We start from the raw sequence: 17,158 nt of genomic DNA, 5'->3' as shown, positions 1-17,158 counted from the left end.
ATAAGTAGCGAGTTGTCGTTCATTATGGCGTTCTAAAAGGGAGGCCTTTGTTCAGTAGTGTCCGTCTTCTGGCTGATGATGATGATCTCACACAGAAATTCTGAAAACATTAGTTTCATCATGAAAAGTAAAATTATTGGTTGCAAGCAACGTCGATTTTAGTTCTAGTTCTTCTTTTTTGGGAAGCCTATTGATGTAATTTGAACATCGACTAAATTAATTATATGAAGCAGTATATTTAACCAGAGGCCGTTTTGCTTAACGTTTCTGACGCTCGCTATAGCAATTAAGTGATAGTTTTTAACCCCCGACGAAAAAGAGGGGTGTTATAAGTTTGACCGCTATGTGTGTCTGTGTGTCTGTGTGTCTGTGTGTCTGTATGTCTGTGTGTCTGTGTGTCTGTGTGTCTGTGTGTCTGTGTGTCTGTGTGTCTGTGTGTCTGTCTGTGGCACCGTAGCTCTTAAACGGGTGGACCGATTTGAATGCGGTTTTTTTTATTTGAAAGCTGGTTTTCTAGCGATGGATCTTAGACATGATTTATCAAAATCGGTTCAGCCGTTTGAAGATCATCAGATCTTTTGTTCACTGCGGTAGGAATCTTAGACGCATAATGGATATTTACTTTACTTTCAAACATATTTGGGACCTAAAATTTGAAACACCCATATATGCTATATGGCTATGCAAGATTATGGAATTCTCGGCCTGATGCTGCAGCCAGGATATCCAAAACACTAGTAGGTACACTCTTAATAAAACTATAGCAGATATCGTGTTTGGGTTCGTTTTGATCAGTATTTGATTCTACAAACAATGCAATGGTGGCAACAGGATGAGCTGATGCTGCAGCCAGGATATCCAGCACAATAGTACACTCTATAAAAAATAATAGCACATATGTCGTGTTTGGAATCGTTTTGATCAGTAATTGATTCTACATACAATGCAGTGGTGGCAACACGACGAGCTGATGCTACAGCCAGGATATCCAGCACACCAGTATACTCTTGAAAAAATAATAGCAGATATGTCGTGTTTAATTCCTTTTGATCAGTATTTGATTCTACATACAATGCAATGGTGGCAACACGATGAGCTGATGCTGCAGCCAGGATATCCAGCACACTAGTACACTCTATAAAAAATAATAGCACATATGTCGTGTTTGGAATCGTTTTGATCAGTAATTGATTCTACATACAATGCAGTGGTGGCAACACGACGAGCTGATGCTACAGCCAGAATATCCAGCACACCAGTATACTCTTGAAAAAATAATAGCAGATATGTCGTGTTTGATTCCTTTTGATCAGTATTTGATTCTAAATACAATGCAATGGTGGCAACAAGATGAGCTGACGCTGCAGCCAGGATATCCAACACACTAGTACAGTTTAAAAAATATATATCAAAGTTTAAAAAACATGAAATAAAAACTTAAATTTAAAATTTAAAAAACCCCCGACTTAAAAAACGCCAGCAAAAATAAAAATAAAAACGCCCGAAAAAAACGCTGCTTGAAAAGACAATTAAAAAGTAAAAAATAATTATGCGCTACCTAGCTGTTGCCCGCGACTTCATCTGCGAAGAATTCGTTTATCTCTATCCCGCGGGGACTATGCTGATTTCCCGCAAAATTAGCCTAAGTTAATTTAGTATAAAGTATCTAGTAATATTTTTTTATCTAAGCGTTGTCGGTGTCGGGGACCGCTAAGGTTAATACTTTAAAAAATACCTACAACATATTTAGTTTCATGTTACCTTAGCGGTCCCCGACACCGACGACGCTTAGATAAAAAAATATTACTAGATACTTTATACTAAATTAACTTAGGCTAATTTTGCGGGAAATCAGCATAGTCCCCGCGGATAGAGATAAACGAATTCTTCGCAGATGAAGTCGCGGGCAACAGCTAGGTAGCGCATAATTATTTTTTACTTTTTAATTGTCTTTTCAAGCAGCGTTTTTTTCGGGCGTTTTTATTTTTATTTTTTGTATGCGAAATCACATCATGCGAAGCAACGCCCCAAACATGTCGAGCTAAACTCGATTTAAGACGTGAGTTATCCGGATTTATTTAATTAAATAATTGACAAACAGTATTTATAAAAAGTACCTAAACGCTTAAGAGGAAGCTTTCCCCCCTCAGATGTCGGAACTCCAAGGTCAACTAACATTCAGCGAAACATGAAATTCACGAAACCCACCTAGACTAACAAAATTCCTTCCAATTTTTTCGTCTCATTTTCACTTATCTCGTCCGTCCATGTCCAAATAAATAATTCTACCGGGCAGTAGTTGGCATTCTAACGTGCCTGCCTGGAATTGAATTGTGGGCCTCTGGGACCCGCGGGTGATTGGGAGGGACCGACGTATGTTATGGTACATCGATGGAATAAAACAGTGAGGTTAGCAAATAGGGAACGCTTAGATTGGAGTGGCCACGTTTGAGGTAAGATTGGTTTGCGCGAATGTAATCGCGGTTAATTATATTTATGGAGTTGACATGAGTCTTAAGTTTTTGTTTTGAATTTACTGTTTTTTGCTGATTTCTTCTGAACAGAGATTATTCATTGTATTGGCACCCTGTCACATAGACAGAGAAACCTGTCAAATAGAAAGAGATCTAATCTATCTATCTATCATTATAATGTCCGAAGAAATGTCCTAATGGTCGTTCTGACGCTTACATCTGCCTATTATCGGATACAAGGACTTATTTATGCATAATCGCGGAATGGAGGAAATGCGGTATGAAAGTCCGGAAAGTAAAATAAACATTATGTTATATTTCTACATATACCAAAAGAATTACACTATACCAAAAGAATTATGTTATATATCTGCTAGGGGGAAAGGAGCAGGCAAGTCACCTGTTGGAAAGCTAGCACCGCCACCCATGGACACCTAGCATAAGTTTAGTTACAGATACGTTGCCGGCCCTTTGAAAAAGAGTAGTTTTTTAAATCTCCAAGTTGTACCGGTCCGGAAATAATAGCGATGCAAATTGATTTCAAAACTACATCGTGCGTGGCAAAAAGTAAAAAGTATTAAGCACAGATATTTAAGTCTAAACAGACTAACAAGAATAATCGTGCAAGTTGCATTACATTTCGGCCTTAGTTTTTTTTTGTAAGACTTAGGGGCTGTTTCACCATCCATTGATTAGTGTTAAGTGACGGTTAAATGTGATGCCGTCTCTATTTGTTTTATTCGAATAGACGGAGACGGCATCACATTTAACCGTCACTTAACACTAATCAGTGGATGGTGAAACAGCCACTTAACTGAGCTTAATTAAGCTTTATGTTCACAGATACTTGGCTTAGGGCTGTTTCACCACCCATTGATTAATTTTATTTGACGGATAAATGTGATGTCGTCTCCGTCTATTCGAACAAAACAAACAGAGACGCCATCACATTTAACCAATGGATGGTGAAACAGGGGGTAAGTCTTAGAGGATTAAACCATTTGTGTAAATTTAATGTCAAACAACTGTCTTGTTTTGAAATAGAAACTATAGTTTTTCTTTAAGAGTCAACATTTATTTCTATAATTACAATAATTTACATTAAATACTATAAATTTATAATTATCTTCTTCGAATATAATTTAAATATTATGTGGGGTCCATCCGAATTCATCCGAATTATATTATAATGCTCTATCTTACATTTAGAGTAAAAAAACTAACGTCTTATAATTTTCAAATAGGCAACTTTTTCTGATTTAAATTATAGGACATTAAGGGGCTGTTTCACCATCCATTGATTAGTGTTAACTGACGGTTAAATGTGATGCCGTCTCCGTCTATTCGAACAAAACAAGTAGAGACGGCATCAGATTTAACCGTCAATGGATGGTGAAACAGCCCCTAAATATCAATGAATAAAGAACATCGTAACATAAAGCTGAAATCGGACGTAACCAAATATTTATGTACAAATTTATAAAATAAGATTCTTTATATTTATGATTTTTATTTTTATTAAATTAATTATTTTTATGCAGAATTTGTCACTTTTACTAAATTGTAATAACCGGTACCACACATACCGCTTTAGTACCGGTATTTTTGGTAGGTCCATATTGGCTCGCATAATTTTATAAAGTCATAATGTGTTTGTCATAATAACGTAGAGGTATTCAGTGTCGCAACTCTTTTTTCTCTGCATCCATTAATTGTTCAAAATTGACATAAAACATACCTAATGTAACCTATAGAGTTGTATATCTCAAAAATAGTTTCGCTGGGATAAAATTATGACAATTATTAAGTAGGTAGAGGTATATTATGTTTTTGACTTTGAAAAATTATGCGACTAGATACGCACCTATTTTTGGTACGAGTTCCGCTTTTATGTTATGAGATAATGTCATACTCATAAGACAAATTAAAATAAGTTATACATATATTTGTCCTCTTTGTCTCAATAGATTATTCGCGGTAGTTCCTTTGACTGTTCCTACGATGGAACTATTGCGTGTTTTTTGCACTAGTTCCTTCACAAAACTTGCAGGAAGAACTGCGTTTATTATTTCGCCTTTGTTCCTTTGCAAGAACTGAAGATGCTACTACGAAAGGAACAAAGGCGAAAAAATTAACGCATTCTGCCTTCAAGTCTTGTGAAGGAACTAGTGCGAAAAAAAAAACGCAATACCTAGTTCCATCGAAAGAACAGCCAAAGGAGACCGCGAATACGGTTGTGAAAATAATATGTGTAGGTAAATATAAACTCGTTAACCAATTTTGAACATGAAACTACCGTGAGACTCACTCATATTAAACGATATTGTAACGGATAACTCACGTCTTAAACAGAGTTTAGCTCGACATGTTTCGGGCTATTTCGTAGCCCTTCTTCTCAGGAGCACGCGACTCGGCGGCTGCCGCAACACGCGCACACACACGAACACATGTCGGTTTAAGACGTGAGTTATCCGTTACAATATCGTTTAATACTCATTAACCAGTTCTTATTTGATTGTCTGATGGTTTTTTTTTGCCATACAAGTGTAAATAAAAGAGTTTTTGTTGATTGTGTAGACAAATAGAGGTATGGCAATGAAATAAACATTGATAAAGCACCATCAAAAACATTTAATACATTCATCAATTCGAAATACACTTATTTACATTTAACAGAAGATAAAATACTAGTTGAAATAATTGTAAATAACTATGATATGGAAGATTTACTTTGATAACTAGCATTTTGACACGACTCTTTTAAGCTAGAAACCACGGACAGCGGAATATTCGAGCTAACGTGAAAGAGGCCACACAGAATACCACACCACGCTTATTTACCGCGCTGTGTCTGCCTCCGCTGTCAGTAGGTTTCCAGCTTCAGGCGAACTCTATGCTTTAGACATTTATCAGTGGCGTGACTTTTTTTTTTATTCGACTGGATGGCAAACGAGCAAGTGGGTCTCCTGGTGGTAAGAGATCACCACCGCCATAAACAGCTACAACCCCAGGGGTATTGCAGATGCGTTGCCAACCTAGAGGCCTAAGATGGGATACCTCAAGTGCCAGTAATTTCACCGGCTCTCTTATTCTCCACGCCGAAACACAACAGTGCAAGCACTGCTTCACGGCAGGATTAGCGAGCAAGATGGTGGTAGCAATCCGGGCGGGCCTTGCGCAAGGTCCTACCACCTGCACTCTAAAACGTGTTTTACCACACTCGTGTTTACTGACATCACAGATCACTGGTGCAAAGATGGTGCACATAATAGGCTTCGCGTTACGGCTCGCATGACATTCAGTGATGTGCCGGGTCGTAAACTCCAACTGCTACATATTAAAAATTCGATCGTAATACAGTGAATAGCGGCCTGGTTAAAGGTATCTACCCAGTACACCGTATTATGCCATGACTGTGATAGGAACGTGTCATTAACGGAATGTCAAGCGCAGACGACGATATACGACATGATACGACGGCGACGGTTGGTTAGGAAACGTCCTAGTGGACATAGACTCATACTTTTCATTATAATAATAGTAGATTGTCAACAAGGGGCTAAAACAAGCCATTCGGCAGTTCGAGTGGCATTATGGTTGTTTAGTCTCGCGTTAAACACTCTACTTTTCGGGTCCACTCTACTGGGAACAAATTGGCGGCGGAGCAGTGGGGGACGCGGGAGGGCGCGCGCGGCCGTCACGCCATTGGCTTGTCAATTGACAGATGCGCAAACGTATCCCCTCCACTAGCCACCCAGAGCTCTTTTTACGTGCGCTGACTTATAAGTGCACATGAGGCCAAAGGTGTATCTCACTGGTACAGTAACAGCCTATTCGCTCTAGCCTTGAAGAGCCCTAGATTATATTTATGCGGGAATACAGACGACGGGAGCGAATTCCATTCCTTAGCAGTTCGCATTATGAAAGATGAAGCAAACCGCTTGCCCAATAGAACACTAACTACCTACATAAGGGTGAATACGCTCCCTCCGCCTGGAATTACAATTTCCTCTCAGTCTCCTGGTCCAACGAAAATATTTACATCACGCTACTGATGCTTATGTTTATTACTAAATATTCCGCTTTATCTCCGATATCGTGCCAAAGTGCTCTTAAATAACAATTGTTGGCAATTTGGAATTTACAAAGGTACATTATATTTACAGGGCTGGTTCCTTTTGCTATCTCGCGGCCATCTGAAATGGGAATAAATTTAAATTATTAATATAATAATGGCTCCTGAGGTACAACGGGTGAATAAATGTGCTTTGTTTTAGCACCGGTTGTGATTGTTTTAATTACAGTACACCTGGGTTCGGGAATTAATTTAGTTTTAACGTTTAATTGGGGATCCTTTTTGTAAGTAACAACACGTCTTATAGCGCCTACAGACTCACGCGAGAAGTCTCGGCGAGAAGTCTTGCCGAGAAATTGCACGAAAAACCGAGAAGGCATCTACACTCCCGACCTTCTCATTTGCATTCTCGATCGTTATCCGGAATGGACGACATTGCAGCGGCAAGTCCACGGTCGCACTGAGACCGAACAAGAATGTAATACCGTTCTCGTGTCTCGCCCGAGAAACCCTTTGAAAATACCGACACCGATTGGAGAACAGGCGAGCGCGAGAACGAGACGGCGAGAAAGCGATCACATTCACGCTTCTCGGGGGTCCTCGGTGTGAGTCTGTAGGCGCTATTAGGCGAAGGCTAGACGTCGGTCAAGGAACCTTTTACAAAGGAAAAGTCATTACGATGTTCATTGTTATTTAATGCGATGTCACTATGACGTTTACTGTGAAATGGTTCCATGGTAGCTCATGAGTTAAAGTACTTTGACTGTACAATAAATATTATGGTCTACAGATATTTAACACATATTGTGGTATTTATTGATCATAGTCTAGCGTATATTGACGAATGTGAGTAATTATAAAGTAAGAGATCCATACTAATATTATAAATGCGAAAGTGTGTGTGTTTGTATGTTTGTACGTCTTTCATGTCGAAACAGAGCGACGGATCGTCGTGATTTTTGGCATAGACATAGTTTCTAGGCCAGATAGAGTAACATAGGCTACTATTTATGCCGGAAAGATGCACAGTTCCCGAGGGAACAGCAAGCGATAACCGAATTCCACGCGGGCGAAGTGTAATATAAAACCATCAGTATGGATCATATTGATAGATTACAGTATTTACTGCATGTCTAGCCTTCGCCTTAGGATATGGAATAAACGCGTCGATTATTGAAGTCGTTTTGTTATTGTTAGTGGACGTGGACCGTGAAGTCGTGGATGACATGACATTTGGTTTCAGCGGCTCAAGATGACTTCGTGCACAATCTCATTTCCTCACCTTCTTAAATGGTGCTCATTCTCATATAGTCCACTGTTCTGATTCACCAACATTCCTACATCGTCACTTTCCTATCTTGTCCGCTTTAGTAGATACGTTGGCCACAGTACCAACTCGTCAACAGTCTTATTTCGACTACAGTGCTAACACGTCAACATTCCAATTTAGACCCCAGTGCCAACTCGTCAACATTATTGTATAGTTCATTATCCAGACATTTTTGAATATTACTTTCGGGATATTTTGCTATTTAAACGCTTAAATTGACCATCTCTGTGAGACAACGTCTGGTAAACGTGGACGAGTTGGCACTGCTGACCAAGTTGTACTGTGGTGTATAAAAGAAAGTGGATGAGTTGGCACTGTGGTCCAAATAGGAATGTAGACAAAATGGGATACGGACGACGTCAGAAAGTGGACGAGTTAGGGAGGTGACGATTTTTTTTTATTCGGCTGAATGGCAAACGAGCAAGTGGGTCTCCTGATGGTCAGAGATCACCACCGGCCATAAATATCTGCAACACCAGGGGTATTGCAGATGCGTTGCCAACCTAGAGGCCCTTAACTCTTCTTAGATCTTAATGGGATACCTCAAGTGCCAGTAATTTAACCGGCTGTCTTACTCTCCACGCCGAAACACAACAGTTCAAGCACTGCTGCTGCACGTCAGGATTAGCAATCCGGGTGGTAGCAATCCGGGTGGACCTTGCAAAAGGTCCTACCACCTGCAACGACGCTGCTGACGATTTAGGAATTGTAGGCTGACGACATGGCACTGTGGACGATTTAAGAAGGTGACGAAATGGGACTGTGGACGAAGTCATCCTGAGCCGTTTCAGGGTACAGGAACTTTTAAAATAAAGATGTATATTTTTTCTTCTGTTTAGTGGTGATACTTCCTGGACTGAATATAAAATATTTTCCTTTCTTTCTTTTGTAAACATTTTTTGGTCCTTAACTTTGTTACCACGCCACAGTTATCGCTATATTGTAGGTGTGTTAGGCCATATAGCACAGAGAACAGAGAACCGTTGGGGCCGAAAAGTTCTGGGGACCGCGGATCCGTAAGCGCAGCGTAGGTCTACCAACAAGGTGGTCTACAACAACAATGCCCTGGTTAAAGCTACGGGTTCTCGGTGAATGCAGGCCACCAACCGAAGCAACTGGAGGTCTAAGTGAGGAAGCCATGTCCAGCAATGAACGTCCTAAGGCTGCAGGGCTACTACGAAACTCGAAACTCGAAGTTCGCGTCGTGCGTGCCCTCTGACACTTATACTATTTAATACGAGAGCGAGAGGGACCGCACGACACGAACTTCGAGTTTCGAGTTTCGTAGTAGCCCTGCTGTTATGATGATGAACTTTGTTACCATCTGTGCGTCGGTGGAGGATGGGTCGTATGCGACCTCTTGGCTCTCTCTGATGGTGTAGCTTTTGCTGTCGCTCGACTCCAGCACCACCCGTGGAGGCTCGCTCTCTAAACCAAGAAACGATCATGATAAGTATATTCAAACTCAGGTAGTTAGGGTGAAGCGTATTATAATTTTTGAGTTGTGAGTCGTTTGGTTTCAAAGTCAAAGTCAAAATATCTTTATTCAATTTAGGTAAATTACATTCGTCTGGCTTCACCCTTAGTTAAAAAAGGCTCTGGAGACAGTTTTAAAAACATATCGGGTATTGTTTGGCAAAAGGATTCTATATTCCTACTGTAAAAAAGCCGTGGTTGCCTAGTGGTTTGACCTATGGCCTCTCAAGCAGAAGCACGTAGGTTCAAACCCGGGCTCACATATCTGAGTATTTCGAAATTCATGTGCGAAGTCACATTTGAAAATTACCATTATCTTAACGCTGAAGGAAAACATTTTGAGGACACCTTCAAAACTTGCGAAGAAATTCAATAGTCTGTATGAAGTTCCTAATCCGTTCTGGGCCTGCTTGGGAACTGCAGCCCAAGCCTTCTCATTCTGGAGGCCTGCGTCCAGCAGTGTGACGTTTATAGACTGGGATGATGATGATGATGATGATCATGATGATGATAACACCTAGCCTTTCCCCTATCAGGTTGTAAGCCGTCGACCAAGCCAGAAAATCATTGACCACCTTTGAAACAAAATAGTTTCGGTTTGGTTGTAGTTCCGGCAGATTTTTCTCAGCCGAAACCGTAAATAAACCGGTACTCCAATTTAATACCACAACTATCTACGAGTATAACAGAACCTTCGATCGGCCACTACACGGAGATATCAAGTAACGTGCTTCTAAATATATAAAGTAATTTTTAGAATCATCGCTTTTTGAAGGTAAGTAAGCGCAAATTTAAACATCACTGTAAAGACTCATTCCAATATGAGCGGCTTAGATATCAAATACTTGGCAATCTCTTACTTTAGTGACTTAGTAACATTTTATTACTTACGGGTTAGAAAAGGGTTTAGGACTATGTAGGCTTTTGGATTACTTTTTGTAATGAAAGCTTTTCGTTTATGTTATGGATCTTTTCAGGAAAATATTCGTGTTTTAGATGTTTATTATTTATTTAAAGACCCTTGGTTTGTGGGGTCCTAACGCTTTGAAGCTTTATAAGGAAATAACAAAGAGTTTATTAGCTGGCAGCTTCCTCGGACAAAGAATTAGCTTAGCTGTTCAGAGTACGAACGATGCCAGCATCTTCAGAACCTTGCCTAAGGGCTTTTAAATAATTTGTTTTAGTTTTTTTTACGTACTTTAAGTTTAGGATAATGAAATTACATACAAATATTATTTTCCCAAGAAGAATCATCATCATCGGAGAATTCAGGGCAGCAAAGTTGCGCTGGCTTGGCTAAGTTGAGAGGATGGACGAGGATCGAGCTGTGAGTGTGAGGCGGGTGTAAGACGGCCAGGTGGAGGACGCCCAGTCGGATGGCATAAATACCACTGGAAAAACCAGGTCACGAAGGATATCGCCCATTGCAGTTCCAACCCAGTGCAGATCAGAGTGACGTTCTTTGGTGTCGGATACCAAGGTCCACTTCGGATCGCTGAGTCATCGTAGTAAGTAAGAAGAATCATCACGAAAGTGTACTGCCGACCACGTCTACTTTACTGACGACCACGACCAATCGGTCAAGACAAGATTGTAGCATACAGGAGAATATACCAACCTGGCTTAGGGTTGAGGATGTCAGGCTTGGTTTCCAGCTTGTCAGCTGGTGGGTACGCTATGAGGTATCTCCTCCCCTGGGCATCCACCTGCACCACGGACTGAGATGGACGTTTGCTGCTTGAAGAGTTCTCGCTTCGCCTGTTTAAATCCATCGGTATCAAGCAATGTATGTAAATCTTGCAAGTTGAATTTGACCCAATTTCAGTGGCCGGATTGACTTGACATTTGACATACGTATGTAAACCTGGAGACATTGCAATAAGTAATTTGGTATTGACATCCTGGTGCTCGAGCCAAGGTCGTCTCTGCAGGACGGAAAGATGGCATCGACTTGAAAGGTACGGAAATGTAGTTTGAATGACAATGCAAGTACAGCCAACAAAATTACAGTCCTCAAAAGTCTTGTACTTATGTTTTTTTTTTTAACTAAAACTTACTATTCTCTTTTTATTTTAGTTATCAGTGAAGATCTTGTAGGAATAGAGAAAATAGGTTGTAAGGTACACGATTTATACCAGAACACGTTCTTACCTGCGTATGAGCAGGACGATGATGGCGCCAGCTGCTGTCAGTATGGCAGCGAGAGCCGCCAGCGCAGCCGCCGCGGGGAATCTCGTCGTGATGCGCAACGAGTTCTCTTCTTGAAACCAATGATTGTTGTTAGGAAATATATGGCATACTGTTACCATAGTAAAATAGAAGTATGCACACTCCGACCTTTTAGGAGACTTAACTGCCTACTCCGGCGCGGACGGTTAGGGTTGTCGATGTCTATTCGAATTTATAAATAATATTTTTTAATTAATTATAATAATAATAATATAGCGGCATAGAAGCTTTGTTTGTCTAGACACAGACATAAGACAATTTTAAGTTAACTTTCGTACTAAAGTTATTTGATAATTAAGATTAATTACCAAATAATTTTAGTACGAAAGTTAACTTAAAATTGTCTTATGTCTGTGTCTAGACAAACAAGATTTTATGCCGCTATATTATTATTATTATACTAAATTAAAAAATATTATTTATAAATTCGCCGGAGTGGTGATGGTGACTGTGTACATACTACTCATGTGTCCCTGCACGAAACCATTACACTACACTTATATACTACTAATTTACAACTATACCTAATACAAAAAAATACATAAGTACGAGTACGCGAACGTAAAAGGTGATCATCTCGCAAAGCAAGCGCAAGACGAGCGAGCTAAAATCAAAACGTACGGCACCGACGGCAGCGCAGCCTTGACTTGAGTACAGAAAACTTAATCCTCCTTAAATTATCAGTGTGTGCGTGCGGCGGGTGCGTATGTACCTTTGTTTTAGTGAACCTACTTCTCCTCTTTTACTATGCTGTGACACTGTGAATTTTTATGACCCCTACATGCGAACCGTGATTGTAATGTAGAGCCAATCGTAGTATATTTTGTCATTAATGAGGAGGATAATAAGGAGATTGAAAATAACCTGAATGGCTTCGAGAAAAATAGGGCATGGCTGTGCCTTTGTTTTGCTCGGCTTGGCACTGCCATTCCCCCAGATAGCCAGAGCCTTTACTCACTTTTACTTAGTGTCCCAATTTCAATAGTAACATTGACATTTTGTTATATCCTAGTTCAATGAGGTCGCCATTTTTTTGAGTGAGGCTTTTAGATTAGTACAAAAACTTAGAAAATGTATCCAATCTTACTGCTTTACCATTCAATATTTTCATTATTTTTTTTACATCCCTAAGAATGCCGAAAGCTCCATCAATGTCTGCGGATAGTCTAAAATGTAAACGTGAGAGCGGGGAGCAGCGGTCTCAATGCACCAACTTACTCCGGACTCCAGCTCTGCGCAGCACCACAATATTTTTCCAAGGAAGTCATCATGAAGTTTTGCTAATGTTCAACCAACGATTACGACCACTCTGTCAAGAGTGTAGCGACTTAGAAGAGAGAAAGAGAGAGCTCAAAATCGATCATCATAATCCTTGGTGAAAACCCATGGCCAGCAGGGCTACCTACTACTACCAGGGGGGTGTCACTAGGTCATTCCGCCGCCGAGCTACAAGTACATACCGGGCCTCCCCAACGTTGAGGCGATTCAGTGCGACTCAACGCGTGCGAGTGAACACGAGTTATGCGATAGACAGAGAAGCATACAGTAGGCACGATTCTTATGCCTAAACGTCACTTTTGTACGGCAGTGAAACTTCTGTACTTGTACTATTACTTATTCTGTGCTACTACTACGAAACTCGAACTACGTGCGGTCCCTCTGACACTTATACTATTTAATACGAGAGCGAGAGGGACGGTAGGATACGAACTTCGAGTGTCGTAGTAGCCCTGCAGTAGTGAATAGTGATAGTGATGATGGTGATGATCCCTAAGAACAATATCAAAAACTCACCAGTTCTCTTAGCAGGATCTCGGAAGACCAGCTCCCTCAGCAGCGCGGGCTCCGAAGCCCCCTTGCTGTTCCTCGCCACCACGCCCAGGACCTCATCTTCCGTGAGGGACTCCAGCTCTGACCAGCTCACGTTCAACCATACCACAAGATCTAGAGAAATTAAACTTGGCTTAAGGAGATGTTCAAAAATCTTGGCATAAAGAGATGTGTTTTGACTGGACTCTTTCTGGTGTTAGTTTGTTACAACTTTTGAAAAACACGACTGCTTAACTTAAAAAGAAACTTCTAAAAGATGCACATACATAAACACTTATTGGATGTTGTATTTGTGTATTCCCTGAGGTACAAGTGTTGTTTTATTTTCTTCTCCTTTCTTTAATATCATAATGTCAATTTATAGCAGTAGCGCGGTGCGGAATTTTCTGGTAGAAAAAAGGGAGAACTACCTATAAAAGGCGAGCAAAGAAAAGGCAAATGAAAGATGTAGAGTACAGGTAAACAATCAGGCAACCCAGTCAGTATCGAGTTATTACGAAGCTAGGCGACCGACATCAAGGTTACTTTCAGTGTAATCTTACGGGTATGTATTATAATACCGAAATACGAAAGATCGAATTCCACAAGACCTATGGACGGAAGGCCGAATATTAAAACGTCGAATGGATATATGGCCGAAAGTATGAAATTCCGAAATACATTTGACCGGAAGCCTAAATCCGGAAGACTACTTACAATCCCGAAGATTAAAATACAGTTGTGGTCATATAATTAAGAACGATTTTTTATAGAGAAGATTTTTTCAAACTGACAAGTGTTACTAACTGCATGTATATTTTTGTACTTCTCTCGGTATCGTAAAACTTTTCCGTACTAGCGGTAAATTCATTTATACATATAATTGGCTAAAAAATAAATAGATAAACTTTATACATTACATCTAAACCTAGTATTACTACTTACTGGCTGGTCATATAATTAAGAACGCTGAATAGTTTATTTTTTATTCAAATTTAAATAGAGAACGGACCGCCGCTTTGTGGTTTTAGGTTATTATTCGAATAATTTTGGCGCCATTTAGTGCCGTAATAGTCTTAAAGGCGATTGCTTCATATAAAAACAATGGGGAAAAATAAAAGTTGTGATAAATCTACAAGAGAAGTAATACTAAAACTTCGCGACAAGAATTGGTCGTATAAACACATAGCCGATCATCTGCAATGTTCAAAAACTATGGTTTTCCACGCCATAAAGCATTTTGCCACGTATCAAACTACTTCAAATGTTCCGCGTGTACCTAAACAAAGAAAGTCATCTCGTCGAGATGATCGAAATATCGTTCGTTTGGCAAAACAAAATCCTTTTAAAGGGTCTAATGAGTTGAGAAAAGAATATTTTGGCGAAAACAACCCTTCAGCAATCTCGGCACGCACTATTCGAAGGCGTTTGGTAGAAGAAAAGTTGCACGGAAGGATAGCAAGGAAGGTGCCTATGTTGAAACGGTGTCATAGGCAAGCCCGGCTTGCATTTGCAAGAAGATATGAAAACTGGACAGTCAGACAGTGGAAAAACGTTCTTTTTTCTGACGAGACAAAAATAAATAGGGTATGTTCTGATGGCAAACGATATGTAAGACGGCCTCCAAATAAAGCATTCGACCCAAAGTACACAAAAGTGACTTTAAAGCATGGCGGGGGAAGTGTAAAAATTTGGGGATGTTTTTCTGGACATGGTGTTGGACCTGTTAGGCTGATAGAAGGAAACATGGATCAATTTCAATACAAAAACATACTGGAAGAAACAATGTTACCATATGCAGAAGGCGTGCTTCCGGTTATTTGGACATTCCAGCACGACAATGATCCCAAGCATACTGCACGTACCGTTAAGGAATTCCTCACATCGCAATCAGTTTCTGTCTTAGATTGGCCAGCCAACAGCCCCGATCTTAACCCAATAGAGCATCTTTGGTGCGAAGTCAAGAAAAAGGTTTCAAATCGACAGTGTGGCAATTTAAGAGAACTGTATGACGTATTCTTAGAAGAATGGAACTCTATCTCTCTCGCGAAATGTCACAAATTGATAGATTCAATGCCTCGCCGGTGTAAGGCAGTAATAAAAAGCCGTGGACATGCTACTAACTATTAATTTTAGTTAAAATGTATTACATTGCTTTTTTTGTGTACAAACTTCACGTTAGTGTGATTTAGTTAATCTAAGTTTCAAATAAAAAAACTTTGGAACAGTTCAATAAATCGTTCTTAATTATTTGTCCAGCTTCATTACTATTTGAATTTGTTACTAAAGAAAATAAAAACAAAATTTGTAAAAAAATGACAGCAATTTTATTCTTTATTCTTAATCCCGTTTGCTCTATTCATGTGGCTGTTTCATAACGTAACTAGTTACTTCTAAGAAGGAACCACGACTACACATGACATGATTTAGTTAAAAATAATCTGGAACTTCAAATCGTTCTTAATTACATGACCACCACTGTACCTACACCCGAAAGGCCGAAAAATTATAATGCCGAACAGTCATAATCACTACAAATAAAATAATCCCAGGTCAATATATCGAAAATCAAAATACCGAAACCATCGTTACACCAAAGTATGCTATATCTATTTTTAAATTACAACATTCCGACTTTTTCAAGCGGGGGTAGATTGACATTTATAATTTTCTTTGCTGTTACAAAAAAACACCTAACATCGAAGGCTTTTCGGGATTTTGTACTTTCGGTCATTTGAAAATAGATATTTCGAGCTTCGGTGTATCGGCTATCGGTATTTTGTACATTCGGTATTTGAATTTCGATGTGTCAAACGTCGACAATTCAACTGTAAACTGTAGGTATTATGATCTTTCGGTATTATAATACATACCCAATCTTACGAGTAAATCAAATCGGTTGCTTACCAAAATGTGATGCTGTGGTGTTAGCCAGCACTCTCCCGTTGTCCCCCAAAGCATCCAGCGTGAACCTTTGGCTCAGCCCCCCGTCGTACCCGGCCAGACACCGGACCGCAAGGAGAACGTCCCCGTTCCTCATGACCCTGGTGGCGGTGCAGTTCCGAGGAGGAGAGGGGCGTGCTGGGAGGTTGAAAAGAACTTTAGTATGCTAGAGACTGGAACGAGCTCCGTGTTTACAATTGGGATTGCCTAAGATTGGGATTTGGGATTCAAATGCATTTTATTATTTTATTGCATCAAAAAGTCAATAGAAGTACTTGTACTATTACTTATTCTGTGGTAAAAGCCAATATTGATAATTTTGTTATATTTTATACCTAAATTGCTACTTTTTTAAATCAACTATAGAAACTATATATTTTTGATTGATGACGCCACAGTTTAATCAAGTTCTGCCACACCAATGCTTATTTCATGAATTTGATCTAAGCGTATATGTTGAGCACCAGCTTTCTATTTTGAATCTTTTTCCCAATCCCGAAATTAGCTAACCGTTAATTTTAGAGACATGACATTTGGCGCGGGTGTTTTTCATGCAACGTATATGAGACGACGTTGTAATTTTGAGAATTTCCACGAGAATTTTTCGAAATTCCACCAAAATCTAATTCAAATACCGGATCTAAATGCTATCTAATGTTAAAAAGAATCCACATTTAAATGTAGTTCAAATGATTTAATCATACAGAGTCGGCGTACCTCGCAACATCCAATTAGTAAATAAACGACGAACAAAAATTTTAATGCTTCACTGAATAAATAATCGGAAATATGAAAGCGTAGATTTTATCCAACAGCGTGGAA

The 17,158-nt window shown here is 39.7% G+C and overlaps 1 protein-coding gene across 3 annotated transcripts in view; it reads right to left on the bottom strand.

Moving 5' to 3' along the window:
• Nucleotides 1-3,552: 3,552 nt before the first annotated feature.
• LOC141439176 (neural cell adhesion molecule 1-like) overlaps nucleotides 3,553-17,158 on the bottom strand; it is a 126,090-nt gene continuing 112,484 nt past the window's right edge. For 2 of the 3 annotated variants that reach the window (XM_074103344.1, XM_074103346.1), the window contains exons 13-18: nucleotides 16,301-16,474; nucleotides 13,379-13,528; nucleotides 11,507-11,615; nucleotides 10,974-11,113; nucleotides 9,201-9,307; nucleotides 3,553-6,670 (exon numbers count right to left, since the gene is read on the bottom strand). In XM_074103344.1, the coding sequence (XP_073959445.1) occupies nucleotides 6,656-6,670; nucleotides 9,201-9,307; nucleotides 10,974-11,113; nucleotides 11,507-11,615; nucleotides 13,379-13,528; nucleotides 16,301-16,474 (695 nt within the window). In that variant the 3' untranslated portion in view covers nucleotides 3,553-6,655. The remainder of the gene's footprint in view (nucleotides 6,671-9,200; nucleotides 9,308-10,973; nucleotides 11,114-11,506; nucleotides 11,616-13,378; nucleotides 13,529-16,300; nucleotides 16,475-17,158) is intronic. The other variant, XM_074103345.1, reaches the window with a different exon arrangement.

This window comes from Choristoneura fumiferana, chromosome 20 (assembly GCF_025370935.1).
Source record: "Choristoneura fumiferana chromosome 20, NRCan_CFum_1, whole genome shotgun sequence".
NCBI classification, from domain to species: domain Eukaryota; kingdom Metazoa; phylum Arthropoda; class Insecta; order Lepidoptera; family Tortricidae; genus Choristoneura; species Choristoneura fumiferana.
This window is presented reverse-complemented; position numbering and strand designations above follow the sequence as displayed.